This window comes from Telopea speciosissima, chromosome 7 (assembly GCF_018873765.1).
Source record: "Telopea speciosissima isolate NSW1024214 ecotype Mountain lineage chromosome 7, Tspe_v1, whole genome shotgun sequence".
In the NCBI taxonomy this organism is placed as follows: Eukaryota; Viridiplantae; Streptophyta; class Magnoliopsida; order Proteales; family Proteaceae; genus Telopea; species Telopea speciosissima.
Genome location: NC_057922.1, coordinates 57,481,823 through 57,499,762, shown reverse-complemented (window position 1 = coordinate 57,499,762; position 17,940 = coordinate 57,481,823). Strand labels below are relative to the sequence as shown.

General features: G+C 36.8%; 3 protein-coding genes across 5 annotated transcripts in view; all 3 read left to right on the top strand.

The window, feature by feature from the left end:
- LOC122668060 (probable inactive ATP-dependent zinc metalloprotease FTSHI 2, chloroplastic) overlaps positions 1-3,465 on the top strand; it is a 30,262-nt gene extending 26,797 nt beyond the window's left edge. Inside the window, exons 12-14 of one of the 3 annotated variants that reach the window (XM_043864605.1) lie at positions 532-536; positions 2,362-2,371; positions 3,054-3,465. The gene's annotated coding sequence lies outside the window, so the exon portion shown is untranslated. Of the gene's footprint in view, positions 1-531; positions 537-2,361; positions 2,372-2,862; positions 2,892-3,008 lie in introns of those variants that run through there. The other 2 variants (XM_043864604.1, XM_043864606.1) reach the window with 2 other exon arrangements.
- Positions 3,466-6,614: 3,149 nt separating this feature from the next.
- Positions 6,615-7,303, top strand: LOC122668727 (stellacyanin-like). Its single transcript, XM_043865263.1, has 2 exons — positions 6,615-6,807; positions 6,915-7,303. Exons 1-2 carry the CDS (start codon positions 6,615-6,617, stop codon positions 7,301-7,303), a joined length of 582 nt encoding a protein of 193 aa, XP_043721198.1.
- A 3,410-nt stretch (positions 7,304-10,713) lies between these two features.
- The window catches only part of LOC122668858 (dolichyl-diphosphooligosaccharide--protein glycosyltransferase subunit STT3A-like), a 41,417-nt gene continuing 34,190 nt past the window's right edge, over positions 10,714-17,940 (top strand). Inside the window, exons 1-10 of the mRNA XM_043865412.1 lie at positions 10,714-10,914; positions 11,077-11,139; positions 15,060-15,115; positions 15,230-15,301; positions 15,505-15,610; positions 15,697-15,747; positions 16,744-16,839; positions 17,070-17,129; positions 17,208-17,321; positions 17,672-17,758. Of these exons, the coding sequence (XP_043721347.1) occupies positions 10,798-10,914; positions 11,077-11,139; positions 15,060-15,115; positions 15,230-15,301; positions 15,505-15,610; positions 15,697-15,747; positions 16,744-16,839; positions 17,070-17,129; positions 17,208-17,321; positions 17,672-17,758 (822 nt within the window). The 5' untranslated portion in view covers positions 10,714-10,797. The remainder of the gene's footprint in view (positions 10,915-11,076; positions 11,140-15,059; positions 15,116-15,229; positions 15,302-15,504; positions 15,611-15,696; positions 15,748-16,743; positions 16,840-17,069; positions 17,130-17,207; positions 17,322-17,671; positions 17,759-17,940) is intronic.

The following is a 17,940-nucleotide window of genomic DNA, read 5'->3' as shown; positions in this document are numbered from 1 at the left end:
AAAAAAAATGAACTCAAAGTGGTGTTTTGGGTTTGCACCCTTGATTGACAGTAAACAGTCGAACCCTGATGTATAAATAATATACGGTTTAAGTACTAAAAGACATAATAAGAAATTTAAACAAAGTAATGAAACAAAAATATAGTCAAATTAAGCCTTTAGTTTAAACTCATAAAATCATAAATGCATAAGTTTATAAGTCATAAGTCATAAACTCCATAATAGTCAATAGTTCAATACTCAATACACAAAGTATTTCTACAAAATTTACCGAATTATACCGAAATATATTATTCAATACACAAGTATTTCTACGAAATATACCGAAATTTCTACGAAATTTAAACTTTTTTCATGTCGGAAGCCCATCTCATCTTGGTAGTGTAGAAATTTACCGAAATTTCGGCAATATATCGCGAAATTTTGAACCATGTTCTCCGGGGTAGGGTTAGGAACTTTGATATATGATGGCTGAGCGAGAGAGACTTCCACTTGGAGGTACCTTCAGTGGTGACTTCACCCCTAGCATCAGTGGTCTTTGGTTGGCAGAGAGAGGAGGCGTGGCCGAAGGTTTTGCATATCAGACAGTGGGGAGATGACCAATTGTAAGCTACATTTTTCACAAAAGAGTGCCCATCCTCTTCATCAACGGTGATGGTTGAAGGGAGAGCTTCATTTGCAGAAACTTCAACGCAAATACGGGCGAATGCGAGCCTATCCTTCCTACTGGTTCTGGCATCTGAGTGCAGGGGGGTACCAAGGACAGAACTGATCAAACTTAAGCCTTCTGAGCACCAGTAATGGATGGGCAGCCCATGAAAGGAGACCCAGAGTGAGATAGAGGAGAGGTCAACACGCTGGAGCTTGATATGGCGAGTCCATTGCCGCAAAAAAAATAGTTTTCAACCCACCAACCACAGCCCTCCTTCCAGGGCATGATTCTTATCGTTGGAGTCAGAGAACTTGAAGATGGACAAACTATTCCCCAACAGGTAAGTCTTGAAAGACCCTAGAGGTTTCCATTGTTTGGAAAGAGAGAGCTTAACAATGTTGAATGGCGGGCGGTTACCAATGATGTGTCCAACGAGAGCATTTTCCCACAAGGCGGCTTCATCATCAAGGAGACCTGAAGGGCAAAGTGCAACCTTAAAACCATCGACAAAGGAAGGGGAGACAGTGCAGATGGAGACCATCAGAAGATGAAGGGGGTGCTGGACCGAAGAGGGACTTCCAAGCAGGACGAGGAGGAGAGGTAGAAGGGGCATGGGATGGCTGCGGAGAGTGGGAAGGGGAGGAGCAGGAGAAGAGGTTGAAGAGACCTGGCCGGAGGGGCCGGTCTTGGAGGCTGGAGAAAGCAGGGGTCACATCCACTTTGGTTTTTTTTCAATCTTATTCACAACTCTTATTTAAAAGTCTTCATCTATGTATGTATGTATGTATGTATGTGTTGTATGTGGGTTGTGAAATTTATACATAGTAATGGCGATCTTTGATTGGCGCATGAGTGCAGGACCTTTTACCCTGTCCAGGTTTATGGTCGTTACACATATAGTAGATATTTAACACCACATTTATAGGATCATCCCCAAGCCCAAATAAAGGGCACATAAGTGGAAGGAAAAAGTACAAGCAAATGCGTTCTACAGTTAAGTGGACTCAGTAAGTACTTTGATGTGTAGCACAGAATGGCCATATTCCATTCCTTGGCTTTCAAGACTTTGTACGTCTGAAGCTTTAGACTGTACACATGGTTATCCTATTCAGTAAATTTTTTCTTGACCAAAAAAAAAAGAGTTAAAGTACTTTGATGAAAATAAAATGTGTTATCATTTTTCTGTTTATGTGAGAAAATATATATTATTTTAGGACCTTAACTCTCTTTCTTTCTCTTGCTTCCTCTCTCAAATACTTTCACACACACATGACACACACATGCATGGGATGAGGCAACAATGTAAGGGCCATTTAGTTGGTCTTTCATTAGTCTATTTTTTAGTTACACGTAGAAATTCCTTGCATTGAGTGGTTCAACAAATGTTAGATTGGAGTCAGTTTCATTCAATTATATATCTAAGCCACATATGAGGTACTAGAGATAATGCCCTTCAAGAACAATGAATATCAATGACTTTTTGAATATCAGACTGAAAAGGTAGAAGCCTAGTAATACACAGAAATGGAGAAATCATCATCAGCCAATCTCTTGGCTGAGATGCAATTTAAAATTAGTGGATGATATGAAGGTGGTTTGTTAAGAGCAACTGGCTGAAGTTTTTTCTTTCTTACATTTCTTTTTTTCCCCTTTGTTTTTTTCCTGGGTTATTGTCAGCTCCCTTTGTCTTTTCCAGGTTCTTTTTCAGCTCTTTTGTGTTCCACCACTTACCACTCTTTCAAGTTTTGCAGTTCTTTACTTGGTGTGTACCATGCTTTCTATGGGGCTCTTAACTCTCATTGTCAATTAAGTATTTGTCTATTTCTACGCATGAGAGAGAGAGAGAGAGAGAGAGAGAGAGAGGGGGGGGGGGGGGTGGGGAGTTTGTCATGTTTCTTTTTGCAAGCTCATTGTTTAGCATTTTTGCTAACTTATCTTTTGATTTCATGCTCTTGTGGATTCATTATATAATAATTTTCTGGGGTAAATAACCTTCAATATTTTACTAGGTCATTCTCTGGCTGAAATTTGCTTGTTCCCTGCTTGGCAAAACCATGCATAGTCACGAACAATAAGCAAGAAATAATTTTCAAAATTTTCTTTTAATGTTAATGTTTCACGTCATGGAAGTCTTTAAGAATTAATTGCCTCTCTCCATTTTATTGTCATTCCTGGAAGGATACTTGGTGCTCAAATAATAAGTGAACAAGTTAGACGAGCAGAGAAATTATAATAAAATTAGTGTCAGGTCCTTCCCTTTCTCCAAAATAATGTTCCTTTCAAGCTGGTTGCTCTAAATTTTAGACTGCTTTAGTAGTTTGCTCAAATCAGAATTAATTTTTTTCCATTTCTCCAGGTTCAGTGGCGTCTGTTGTTTTATTATTGAGATCTTGATTCAGTACAAGTATCTCTTTCAGGTTTCCCTCAGAGGCTCTGTTGGTGCAAACTCTTGATAAAGCTAAAAAGACAGAAAAGGGTCAACAATACGACTTTCAGGTGTACCTTGATGATGGCTAAGGAACCTCTGAGGCATCTTAACTTGAAGATTCGGGCCTTGCCCCAGAAACAATGAAAATATCAATGATGCCAAAGTGGTTTGAGTTCCATACCTGCTTTGTGGTATTTGAAACAGACATTTTATTTTATTTTATTTTTTGTAATCTGTTAGGAGTCGATATCTATGAAATGTCTTGAATCTAGCAGCAGATCACAGCTTAGTGAAACAGACCCTTTAGCATCCATGATTGTTATGTGATTGCTGCTTCCCATTTTGAAAAGAATAAAGTGGATGGGTCTGTTTTTAAGAGCAGTTACTTCATTGAGTAGAAAGGCTGTAATGTTAAGAGTCAGAATGTTAATTTTTTTTCTCTTTCTATTTTCTGCTCTAGACCATCTTCAAATATAACAGGGATAAATTATAACATCTTAAGAGCAATGCAACTAGAGCTTGTTGGCTCAGGGAGAGGGCCAGCAGAGGTTCAAACCTAGGATTAAGTAGCTGACATGAACGATCCAGTGGAAGTGTCTAACCCTATCCAACATGAGAAACAGGTATGTTGTGTCAGGTTAGAGCTATTTACTAAAACCTGAAATTTAGAACTCTTTATCTACTGCAACTAGGTAGGCTGCAAGTAATGAAATGATTTCATTTTGACTTGGTACAGCATAGAGTCATGGTTCATAAGCAATTTTCTAAATCAGATCTGCCTACATGCACCAGCTGTATCAGAACCGATCCTAAGAAGTAACTCCAACCTTGGAAACAGTCTGGCTGCTTTTAAATTTTCTTCCAATACTATATTACGATGGTGGTTTAGATTTGGACAAATCACATAGGCTATGTTTAGTTGAAAGGGATATTAAAGGTTAGGGAATGAAAATTTTCAAACCTAAAAAAGAAAGTTTTGTAATCATTACACCATGTGATTGTATAAACTGCTTAAATTTTATACCATATCTAGTAATGATACATTTTACATGTAATTTTTATTTTACATTTTAAACTAAAGGGAATTGGATGCAAATTAAAGTGGAATTTAATAACCAAATATAGAATGATTTAGAGTTAGTGATATACTCACATGGTGTAATGATTACAAAAATTTCTTCTTTAGGTATGAAAATTTCTCTTCCCTTTCCTTTAATTCCCTTTGCAACCAAACAAAACCATAGAAAAAGTTTTAAAACGTCAAATAGGCATCGTTTGTGCAATCAACCCACCACGCTTCCAAGTATAGGTATGAGGATTCTTATTTTCCATCATTATTTGGGGAAAGAATCAATAAGAATGTGTGTAGAAGCATCAATAGAGCAGACATTCTTGCCTTTCATGGGGGCGAGACGGTCATTTTGCCCCCTCGATGTTTAGATGTAGGGCCATGCTTTCCCCACAGAATTCTTTTTTCCCTTTCTTTTTTTTATTCTTAAGTTGAGAAATTTTGAGAATTACATTTTTTTTGGATTACCAAAGTAATAGTTTTTAGTTCCACAAGGACAATATATACCCTGTGTGTATATTGGAGGGAGAGCTACAAATTTATAACTGTGCCATGGACGCCATGGTCCATTTCTGTGATCTTGAAGTGTGTCCTTGGTGTACCATGCGGTGGCAAACGTGCAACCTCCTATGGGGTTCTTAATTAATTTTTGGGTAAATTACACGTCACCCCCTGATTTTCAAACAAAACTCAAATCACCTCTGGTTTTTTAAAATACTCATCTGTCCCCCTCTACAGTAACGGTGTTAATTTGTTGTTAGTTATTGGTGTGAAAGGATTATTTTACCCTTGTATTAAAACATTAGAATTAAATTTACAATACTACCCTTCAAAATCTATGTTTGGATGTCAAGAGTAGTTTAGAGATTTAAATTTATTTAATTGGTTGACATCATTTAACAGCATAAAACTAACGGTAGGGATTAATTTGTCATATTGGGGTCTAATATAGGGGTGATTTGAGTATTTTCAAAAACCAAGGGATGATTTGATTTTCATTTGAAAATCAGGGGGTGACGCGTAATTTACCCTTAATTTTTTTATTAGAGGATTAAATACATGGGGATTTTGAAAGGGAAACTCTTGTTTTTCATTTAAAAAAAAAAAACAAGAAAGAAAAATCATCAAAATCATCTTGTAACCAAATTAGTCGAAAAGTTATAGTGTTATTTTATTGCCCTTTTATAACATATCTTTTTCCCATTGATGATCAAATCTTGTTATTTCATATGGATAATGACGATCTCTTAAAATAACATAATGATAAGTCACTTTTAAATTATTTTGAAAATACAATTTTACTTTTGCCTAAATAACTTTTGTATACAAGACAATGGGCAAGGTTACGACTTCTCACCTCACTACCTTAGTGACAACAAGATGCATCCATTATCAAAATGAGCATGGATCAGGTTCTCGTATGAGAACCATTCTCGTACGAAAACCTGATCCAACCTCTATCAAAACAGGGGGTGAAAAAGAAGGGTGTACCTTATTATAACCAAAGTGGTGAATTGAATAGTTGAAAACCTTTTTTGATTGTTTCTGCACGTTTTTTTTAATATGCATATGAAATGACAGGATTGTAGTTTCATTGAAAGAATAAGTGTGTTATTAGTAGGGGTGTAAATGAATAGCCGAAATCTGTTTCCGTATCTATGTCCGTATCCGTTTAGCACTATTCGAATCCATCTGAAAGCTAAACGAATGCGGTTACGGATAGGCTATAGCTATCCGAAAAGCTATGTTTACATGTAAATGGATAAAATATCTGATCCGTATCCGTGTCCGTATCCTTTTAGCACTATCCGAATCCGTCCGATAGCTAATCAGATGCGGATGCGGATATAACACTATCTAAGTCGAATCCGATCCGTTTACAGCCCTAGTTTTAAGAGGTGCAACCGGGTCAAGTTTTTAAAACCGTAGCCCAACCCAAACCCAGGCCCAGCCCAGCCCAAGTCCCAAACCTGGACCTACCGGGCTCAACGCAGCCCAACCCAACCCTGATTGACTCTGGTAACCTCTATTTTTTTTCATATCAGGGTTAGTAAGGTCGGGTTCAACCCAGCCCAGCCCAACCATACCTGGACCTGGAAATCTCAATCCTAGCCCTATCCGGCCCAAGCTATGTGAAGGTCTATGGTCTTATACGAATGTTACCAACGTACCATGGTATTCGGCTACTTCTCATTTTGAAATCCCACAACGGCTATTCATTCAAAATCTCCAACGTCCACAAACCCACGACCATCCACCTTCCTCGACCTCAACATGTAACTGTTTATTTAACTACTCGATCGTAACCGCCAATTCTCACCTCGTTTTAAAAACTATTTATTTTCATATCCATCCTCTCAAACATCTCCTAGAAGAAGAACTGAAGAATTGAACCCATCTCACAACGTCAGAGAATAGAGCCTTAATCAATCACGTCTCACGAGATAGAGAAAAAGTAATTCCTCATGAAGAGCAACAACAACAATATGGCCTCTCTCTTGGGTGCCTTCTTCTACACATTCCTCATTGCAATCGCTAATGCTTCAAGTGAATTCAAAGTTGGTGATAGTGTGGGTTGGCGAGAACCTGATGCCAACAATACCCAGATTTACAATCAGTGGGCTGCCCATAACAGATTTCTAGTTGGAGATTCCCTCAGTACGTAATTATTTCAATTCTCTCCAAATTCCCATTTTCTTCTTCTGTTTTGGCTTCAAAAATCTGTTTTTAATTTATATATGAATTTCTGTTGTTTCTTTCTGCAGATTTCGAGTATAACAAAGAGGACTCAGTTCTTGTGGTGGATAAATTTGGTTACTATCACTGCAATACAACAAAACCCATCTCTGCATTCAATGATGGAAAGACTGTAATAAAGTTAGATAACCCTGGACCTTTCTACTTCATTAGTGGAACACCAGATCACTGCAACAATGGACAGAGAATGGTGGTTAACGTACTGGGTTTACATCCAATCCCACAATCTCCTCCTCCTTCTTCATCATCTATTGCTAATCCACCTCAAACTTACATGAATACTGACTCTCCTTCACCATCACCAAATCAAAACTCAGGAATCTCCATCACCAGTACTGTTTCATTGATTCCCTTTGTTTTGACTCTTGTCATTACTTCAGTTATGTCAATGGCATGAGTTGTTGCACCATAACACCTACATTGTTATTTTATGATTTTTATGACCTTAGTAATTACTTTATTATTTTCTGGGTTGTGGAAGTTGAAATCTCAGGTTTGGACTACAAGACACCACAGTACAGTCGAATTTGTTTTTTCTATGTTGATTGATGTACTAGAGTTGATACTTAATTATTAGTTCTTTTATGGTGGATGAACGTTGTTGGTACTTAGTAATTCTCTCTGTGTACCATTATTGTTATCTTCTCATGAAAATAGAAAAAATTACTGCGTATTTATTTATTTTTTTTCGGGTTTTTGTTTTTGAAAGATATAAATGGCCCTAAATCCAGGGACTGTATTGATCAAACATTATGGATGGGGAAGCGTTGCCTGGATTTCTGATTCGTAGTTGGAAAATCAGGTTTGTCTTTCAGTAAAACTTGGTGATTCCGATTTGTCAAACCCGGTCAAGGTGACTCATGTTTTTTAAAATTTTAATGTATTAAATATGTATAAATTAATTAAAAAAAAATATGCAAAAAATATGCAAAAATAAATAAAAAATCAAGGACTCACGTATCAATGTATTTTTTTGAGTTTATACCATTGAAAAAGAGAAGAGCCCAAGGAGTCGAGGAGTTGAGGGTTATTGTTTTAAAATACATTATTATTTTACTCAACTCAGTTTCTAAGTCAACTGATTTTATGGATTTTAAAAAAACAACTACAATCGTGACTCTGAGGGTTTATGACCTAGACTTGTCATTTTTTACCCTGACCTACACGACTCTTGACAAGGTTTTTCAAAATTTTGACTCGACTCGGGTGATTCACCCTAGTCAAAACCCAGTTTATTGAAAAGTAGATCTCACTCTATGTCCCTACCCCACTTTTGTGCCGAGGGTTTTTTTTTTTTTTTTTTTTTTTTTGGAGTTTGAAGTCAATCTGATTTTGCCGACTGCCTAAATAATTTTAACAAATAAAGATTCCTGAAATATGAGGCAAAATATGCAATACAAAGTGGTGTTCATCCTGTTTGAGATAATGCCCTAGAAGAACCTCCAATCACGTATATATTTGCTACAAATCATATGTTTATTTATCTTTTATTTTATAAAAATCTTAATAAAATGACAAACCCTTTAGGAGATTTGAATCTAACCTTGTTGAGAAAATTGTAGATGATCATACAATGATGCCGCTTGAAATTTCAAAGATCTTTATTTATGGAATACATACCACAACCTGGTATTTCAAGCTTCTAAATTATCCCCTTGCCAATATGATCTTTAGATCTTTATATATCTCTAGGATGGATATCACTAGCCCTAAAGTCCAATCTAAGCGAGATGCTAGCCTCCTAATGTTCGTATCCAGAATACCCCTTGGACTTGTCATACCCTTGAACAAGAGATGGGGACAAAAATACAAAATTTCCTTTTCAATAAAACAAACCACAACATTAGTTTTGTAATGAGAGAAATAGATTCTATTTTTACACTAATAAATATAAACATTTCGTGCAAAATCCTTTTAAATCTTTTCAGACTGACAATTTGAATGTACACATACACTTTCTTAATTGTCAATGACAATGGGACATTAATTAGTAAGATCAACACTCAACACATTTTTTTGGTAATAAAATTCTTTATTAAAATCAACGTGAAACGTGCATGGAAGGAAAAGAACACAACTCTTGGATCCATGGAATGGAATTGAGCCAAACCGTCGTACAAGTCACTGACAGTGCCCTCCGAGCCAGGGAGTCAGCCATGCTGTTAGTCTCCCATGGAACAAAGTTGAAAATATAACTTACAAAATATGAAAACAAGAAGGTAAAATCCTCCAAGATTGATCGAATCTGCAAAGGCGAAGATGAACAATCATTTTGAATTTGGGTCAGGTAGGTTGGGTGCCTATTTTTTAGGTCATAGGCCCTTTACCTAGGTGGCTACTCCCTTTTTCGGTTTGATAGGTCCTCTTGCGACATCAGAGCGGTCTATCTCATAGGCAATCCTCCTCACAGCTTCCTACGTCTATAGCCTGGCATGTACCTAACCTGTAGATTGATCAGAAAGCCTTATCTATGCGAGTCATTCTTTCACCCAACAGAGAGATACATTTTTGGGTCCTAGACCCTCATTTAGGTGAATAGGATGAACATCTATCCATTACCCTTTTTGCCACCTCATCATCCAAGAGGGAGAGAGTTGAGACTCGAGACCACTGCAGTCTGTCTATGGGTCTGCATTTGCACCCACACCATCTAATATGGCAATATCTAAATTGGGAATCTCAATACATGTAATCAAAATATTTACACAATATTAATGCTAACACCCACCACTACCACCCCCCACCACCACCAAATCTATTGTCCCAAATGGTATATTCTGTAGTGTCCATTACAATGCCACTTACTCTACTTCTGAAAGAACCCCTCTCGTCTTCCCTCCTGATATTGTCACCGACAAAGCCCCGTTGTTGCTTCTACGCCATTACAGGCTATAAAATAGATAATCTTTCTACACATTTATTGTAATTTTAATCGTATTTAGTGCAATATTTCACCAGAAAAAAATTCAGTTTTGTTTTTTTTTTCTCCCATTTTGATTTGTAAAAAGTTTTCCTTCACTTGAGGCGAAGAAGATTAGGATTTGGATCCTCTACGGCTTGGATCGGAGTCTAGCGACCATCATGCTGTGCTCAACTCATAGGCCGCCACATGGAATTAATACCGATCCAATGGTTGGTAAATGGCGATAATTCAAAATTCAAAATTGTCGCTAAAAATAAAAAAAATGCTAGACCACCATTTACCAACCATTGTATCAGCATTAATTCCACGTGACAGCCTATGAGTTGAGCGTAACACGATGGCCGCTCAATTCCAAACCACAGAGGATCCAAATCTAAAAAATTAACGGTCAAATATGTCGGCCTCTCTATTGTCTGAAGTTGTTCATACCCCTAGGAGTTTGATTCAACGACAATTATGATTGGGAATCCCTCCACCCATTTGCTCTTTTTATTTCTTTTTAAAATTTTAGGCCAATACCCTGTTCGATACCAAAAAGTGACATTTTTTTTAGGTCTATCGGCCTGATCCGACCTATTGTTTTAAAATGCGAAATCAATGATGGATCAGTCAGTGCCAATTCTCATCCGAATCGGATTGGAATTGGCTGGAATCGATCCCAAGAACCTTAGAATCTGCCCCCAAGAACCCTAGAATCGGTCATCAAATCCAAAAACAAGGAAATTCTAGTGTTTTTGGGCGTGAATCGGCCGTATTAGATCGGTTGGATTGATCACGGCCGATTCTATTCTAAATCGGCTGATTTACCGATCCGATTCTTAATTCCCTGGCCGAACGTTCTTACTACGAATACGAAGTTACGAACTACAAAGTCAGTCGTCTCTCGTCTTGTTGGGACCTTACAAAACCCCTTACCTGGGTTCGTCATCAGTGTCTTCTTGAACCACTTTGCTCCGTTCTCACCATTAATGGAGGTACCGGAGAATGGCAAAAGTGCGAGTCTCAGGCACGCCTTCGGGAATGTTTTCTGCTTCTTTATCCTCCTCCTGATTGGAGTTCTCGCCTTCTCGATCCGCCTTTTCTCTGTAAGACCTCCTTCTTTGTTGTCTCCTATGCTTCATTAATTTCTTAGATCCGATCGTTAAATCCTTCTAGCAATACAACTTCGCTTTTTGGTACTTATCTCGTGAATTAGTGTGGATCTTGTCGCATTTTGCAGACTCATTACTTGCCTGATTGATTTACAGGTTATCAAGTACGAAAGTGTTATACATGAGTTTGATCCTTACTTCAATTACAGAGTTACTCAGGTATGCATTTTATTTTGTCGATAAAATGAACTCTTCATGAATCTATAATGTATGTTGACTTTCGTAATCAGAGATTGCTTATTACGGTATAAATTTATCCAAACATGTTATCAGTATGATAATCTTGTTCGAAAACTTTTCTTGGATTTGTCAAATTTCAAAATTCTATTCGTTAGAAGCTACATGCTGAAGTCTGTTTCTTTATGGAGGTAGTGACAAGAAATCCATGTCTTAGGAGCATACATTTTTTTTAACCTTGTAATTTCATAGATTTCATGTATATAGTGGAAGTAATAATTTCCAGGAAATGGTACTTGGTGCAAGTACCAGTACTGGCCCCTGCCCTGATACGCCTTCTTCTGGAGTTCCCATTTTTGTTATGCTATAAGATACTGCAGTCTTGCCTTCTAGGTATGATCTGTGCTACCTTTAAGGCATGGTATCGGAATTTTTACTCAAATTTACTGGGTACCGTTGATTGCAAAATTAAGAGTGATAGTAAGTTACATTATATTTGTAGGATCTAAGTTACATTTGGAATGAGGAGCCTTCAAGTAGTTGGAAATTCAAAACTTGTTTCAAAAGTCATTGGTACAGTTTTGTAAAGCCATAGAACAATATTTAAGAGCCATGTCAATATGTTTCTATATAGCACAAAGGCAACCTGGTTAGAACTGACCAGAAACCATTCAAGCTACTTCTAAAATTATCTAAGGGGCCCTCCAAAATTCTCGAAAGATTTATGGTGAAATGAGATCACCATACAGGTGAAATAAGCAATTATTCACTAAAAAGTGGATCATGTTAGGTAGGCTAGTAACTTCCAACAAATTATTGCTGATAATCCTTTTTTTGGGAGGGGGTGGGGGAGTAAATTATAGAGTCATAACTTGCAAAACTTTAGGGTATAAAGGCAGAATTAGAGAGGCACTACTCCACCAAATTTCAGCCCAAACGAATGAAAATTTGTCTGGTACTTAGCTCCTATGGCCAGGCTAAACATGTGGATCTTGAAACTTGTTTTCACACCTTGGAAGTGAATATCTCTGAATTTTAAAACTAAGTCATAGTATTAGAAAATGGAGCATGTTAGGTAGGTAGTAACTTCCAACAAATTATTGCTAATAATCCTTTGGCAGAATTAGAGAGGCATTACTCCACCAAATTTCAACCCAAACGAATAAAAATTTGTCTGGTACTTAGCCCCTATGGCCAGGCTAATCATGTGGATCTTTAAACTTGTTTTCACACCGATCTCCGAAACTTAAAATTTAGTCATAGTAGTAGAAACTCTTTGCTTGCCAAAATTGAAACCAGCAAGAAGAGCAACAAAGGCATGTTTTTGTGCACTTACTACATAGTGCCTATGGAGAAGACAGTGTGCAACACATCAAAATAGCAGAAATACATGAGCAATTAGCAAAAGAGATAGCCTCAGGAACCGAACTGTTTCTGTATTCAAGAACCATAAATTTCATTTATAATCATCTTCTGGAGGAGTATATATGGACACTTTAATTTGTACTTCTACGAGGATAAGAAAAACAAGTCCAAGCCTATAACAATTACAGTTTTAGAGACTCCCATGAGTTTTTTAACCCATTGGATGAAAAGATCAAAAAGTTTTAGCAACCAACATTTCTCTTGGACAATTTCAAGAAGCTGACAGGTTTTGAAATGAATAACACAACCAGAACTGTAACAAGAACAAGAAGTTAGGTCTAAATCTCACGAGAGAGTGACCTGAACTATTAAATGATGGTCACTGGTTGTTTAAATTAGAGAATCAATCAAGAGCTGAACTAAGGAATCTCAAACAAACAGCTGGTTCTTGATTCCTATATCATGATGATAAAAACATGGATTATTCATTATTTAAACTAACCTGAAAATTGTCAAAAAAAAAAAAAAAAAAAAACCTGAAAATGGATGGGAAGGAAGATAGAACAACCCAGAATTTGCAGGAATATAATCATATATAAACAGTAGCAATAAAGCTTGGTATGCTCCAACAATAGGTAGCAAAATGCAACAAACCAGTGAAAAAAGCTGGACTTTGGTTCATATCTGTAGTGATTCCCTTGGGAAGACTGAGAAACTTCATTTCAATCTCAAAAACAGAAGTAAATTGTCTTTTCTTGACACATTCTAATTTAGTTGATACAGTCATTATACCTTAATTCGCAAGTCAGGGTCAATGCGCCCAAGGCTACCAAGGAGCCTGGACGCCTAGGCAACGCCTTGATAACTATGTTATATAAGTCTCAGAGCTTAATAACAGAAACAGTAAATAGACGCCGACAGTGAATAGCAGGATTCGATGGAGTACACCAGAAGATAAAACCAGGATCCAGATTTGCAACAATTGAAGGAAATCAGAATAGCAAGCAACTAGAATAAGAAGAATTACGAGTCATAGCAGAAAAGACAGATCTGATTATGATAACAGAATGTAGAATGAACTTAAATCTCAGATCTGAATCAGGAAGTATTATTGCTGAAAGAGAATGGTAGAATAATATGTTCAGAAACAAACCAGAAGCAGTCGCAATAGTGGCAAAGGTTCTCAGCAGTTAGCAGAGAACCTTTGTTCTAGTACTCGTAGCAGTCCAACAGTTAGATAACAGAATATCTCAGGGAGATTAGAAGAGGGATATGGAGGGAGCAATGGGGGGGGGGGGAATAGAAGGAAAAAGAGAAGGACAAGCCTGCTAGCAATAGTGTTGTAGGTGTGATAGAAGAGAGAGAACACAGGTGAGAGAAAAGTAGAAAAGAAACAGAACTGTGGGGGTTAAGAGAGACAGATAAGAGAGGAGAGGAGGGGGATGGGGAGCTCTCAGGCACCACCTTTTCAAAACTGTATTCTATTCATTCAATCAATTGATTGGGGGAGAGGTTTACAAGCTTTAAATAAAAATAGTAAAAATAGCAACTAGAATTCTATTCAATTTAAACTTCCTAAACTTGTAATAAAGTTCCCTAGATAACTTAAACAACTTAAAAGCTTTTCTAAAGAGATCCCACGACTAGGATGGACCCCACAACTGATAGATCTCTATCTAATATACTTGTAAAACAAAATAACTTCCTAAGTAATAGCTAATGTGCTCCACTACTAATACTACCTAGTAATTAAAATACTGATTCTTTATTCAGAATTAAAATCCTAAATATGGGCTTATAAAAGTGACTCCATTACATCAATAACCCAAAAATTAGGGCCCACCCCTAACCTGTATTGAATTCTGGCCCAAATTTAATCTGGGCCTGCATTATTAGTTTTCCTTCCTGGTTGAGTATAGTGGTTGTTTTTTAGGTTTTCTGAATTGATTGATGAAAGTGTTAAATTACTATATGAAAATAACATTGTCATGAAAAATTAACAGAGTTTCTGGTTAGGTCATTCAAGTGCCTTTTTTTTTTTTTTTTTTTTTTTTTTTGAGAAATCTAATATTAAGTGCAGCAATGAGGCTATGAAAATAACATTGTCATGACAAAGCAGAGTTTCTGGTTAGGTCATTCAAGTGCCTTTTTTTTGAGAAATCTAATATTAAGTGCAGTAATGAGGCTATATAGCCCAACAACGAATAATTTAATGTTGAGGCTGGCTTTTTATTTGAGATTTTTTTTTTCCACTCTCTGGTTTTTAATTGGCTTCTTATGATAAACTGGATGGGGATTTCAGCCATAGTCTGGCAGTGGGTATATGCTCTTGAAGTTAAACTGCTCATAATTGTTTTGGGTGGTCTGAGATCTGTAAACTACAAAAAGTTGAACCTTTTCCCCTTCAATTTTTTGGGATGGCTCATCTGGTTATGCACTTGTGTGTGAAATGAAGTATTCTGCATAATTCAATTGGTCTATTGCTTTTATTTTGATTCTTGACTTTATAGCTGCTGACTCCCATGTATTTATTTCAGTATCTTACAAAGAAGGGCATATATGAATTCTGGAATTGGTTTGATGATCGGACATGGTAATTTGTATTAATATTGTGCTTGAGGACATCTACTTATTTTTTTTTCAGCTAATTTTATTGTTAAAATTCCAAAATGGTTCTAAAAACATCGCTCATCTTATTTGTCTTAAGGTATCCTCTGGGTCGTGTGATTGGTGGAACTGTTTATCCTGGATTGACTTTGACCGCAGGTTCCATCTGGCGGTAGGTTTCCTTTGATTTATGTGCTTATTGTTCTTTACAATATTGATCTGCATGTTTATTTTATCTCTGTTAACATTCTCTTGTAGTGTTCTGTTCTTTTATGTTTCTAAATTTTTCAATTGGGATTTGTCAGTCTTCAGAGCTGCTAATATAATTTTCTCTTTTCATTTTTTTTTTAACGAGTATTTTCTTTCTCATTGCAGGTTGTTGAATTCTTTGAACATTCCTCTGTCAGTAGAAACTGTCTGTGTGTTTACTGCTCCCATATTTTCTGCCATTGCCGCTTGGGCGACCTACCTTCTGACAAAGGTTTTCTTTTTAGTGGCATTCATTCATTGTTGGACAATGGAACTTGGCCGCATTAATTATTGATATTTTTATTGCCATTTTAACAGGAAGTTAAGGGTACTGGTGCAGGGTTAACAGCTGCAGCTCTTTTGGCTATGGTAATTTCTAAAGCCACATTTTAAAATTTGAATCGGGTTCTTGGTAAAGGTTTTAGACTGTATGGGAACAACAGTGTATTGCTGTTATAATAAAATCGTTGTTCTCACCTTCTTCTTTTCTCAACTCCATTTGCCCCCAATGCAGGGGACTTTCCCCTTTTATTCTAGGCTGTGAGACCATATTACATTCTATTTGATTTTTCAACTACTTTTTATAGCATTTTTTCTCCACAAAGCAAATATACTTTTGGGCTGAAAGTGAGCCATGAGTTTAGCAATTCTTCATTATTGTTAAGACACTGTTTTTGTTTAGTAGGCATAGATGTGCCTTCTATTAAAAACACTGCTTCAGATAATCGGATTGAATGGGTGATTAGGGCTTCTTCAGATTCTGCATACTTAAGGCTCAAAACCTCAGATTTCATGTTTCTGTGAAGCAAATTATGAAACTTATTAAATTTGATCTGACTTTCTTCAGTTGGAAAATTTGAGGATTCTTCTTTAGGTTGTCTTCTGGTACCTCAATTAGGGCTTCCCCATGTACATTGAAGGTTTCGAATGTGTTGCACATGCCACTCAGTCATCCATTGCATCTCCATCATCTTTCCTTGCGGGGATTGATTCACCCTTGTTCCATGACCATGTCGTGTTCTCTCTTGGGAAAGGCTAGCTTTATTTAAGGACTCGTAGGAGAGTTGTAGGATTCATCATAAGATAAGTTGGTTGTATCTAAGTACCATATTATCGTTTGGTTACAGCAAGTGGTTTGTTTAACATTCTTGTTGCTCAAATTGGGAAGTAAATAATATTTTCTGTTGCTTGAGTCTCTTTTTTCCTTTTGCTGTTTTTAAACTAGTCTTTTCTCATTTTTAGTTAATATGTAGTTCAGTCTCTGTGCACTTTTTTTTTACAATATATGGTTCGATCTTTATCCGTGTGCCAGCTTTGATATGACTTAAAATAAACTAACTCTCCTCCAATATGTTTTCTTTGTAGGTTCCATCCTATATATCTCGATCTGTGGCTGGCAGCTACGACAATGAAGCTGTTGCTATATTTGCTTTGATCTTCACTTTCTATCTTTATGTGAAGGTTGGACTTTACTAGGAGTTTCATGCCTTATCCCCTTCGTGTTTTTAGTTTTAGTTTTAAAAGAAGGTTGACTCATGGAATAGTTGCAGTTGTTTCTATAAAATATGGAAATGGTTTGATCCGTTCATAATCACCCCATCATTTTTTTTAGTCTTAGCTTTCTATTTGACATGAAACTTTTATTATTCTTTATGGTTACCGTGGCCTGCTAATGACAATAAATTATGCAGACTTTGAACACGGGATCTCTCTTCTATGCCACTTTAAATGCTTTATCATACTTCTACATGGTAAGTGTTGCATTATGAGGTGACTAGTGTTCTTCTTTTCCCTTTTATTGTATTTATGTTTCCTGGTGGATGGCTCAGGTGTGCTCATGGGGTGGTTATACCTTCATTATTAATCTTATTCCGATGCACGTGCTTCTGTGCATTGTGACTGGCCGCTACTCTCCTAGGCTGTACATTGCCTATGCTCCTCTTGTAAGTGTCTTCTGCATTCAGGAAACTGGAATCATGATGGCAAATGAATGGTGCATGTATTTTAACAAGAAGCACACTGCTTTCTATATTCATTTTTTAGGGGGGGGGGGGGTGTGAAGCAGCAGCCACAGCTTGTATTTTCCATGGTTTGATTCAGTACAAACTATAAAGAGATTGAGTTTAAATAAAATACAAGAAGCAATATTGATCTAACAGAGGAATGTCTTCAAAAGAGCCATAAATGATCCATTCTTGGAAATTCTAGTTAAAGTTTTACAAGCCTTTCTTTTAAGATCCTAAATGACAAATTCTCTTCTTTTTGTCAATAAAACACAATTTTGCTGATGCAGGTTGTCCTAGGTACATTGTTAGCCTCACTGGTTCCTGTTGTTGGTTTTAACGCAGTCATGACATCGGAACATTTTGCATCCTTTCTGGTGAGTTGCAAATTGATCAATGATTGGGGATCTTATTTGGTGCTTTTCCCTTTTTTCTGCATAATATATTTTTTGTCCCTTAGATGGTCTGATACGTGGTATCAGCTGTTGCAATTTGTTCTTGAAATGGTATCCAATACCATATTGTTAATTGCTTAGAGTTCCTGTGTCATTCTTATTAT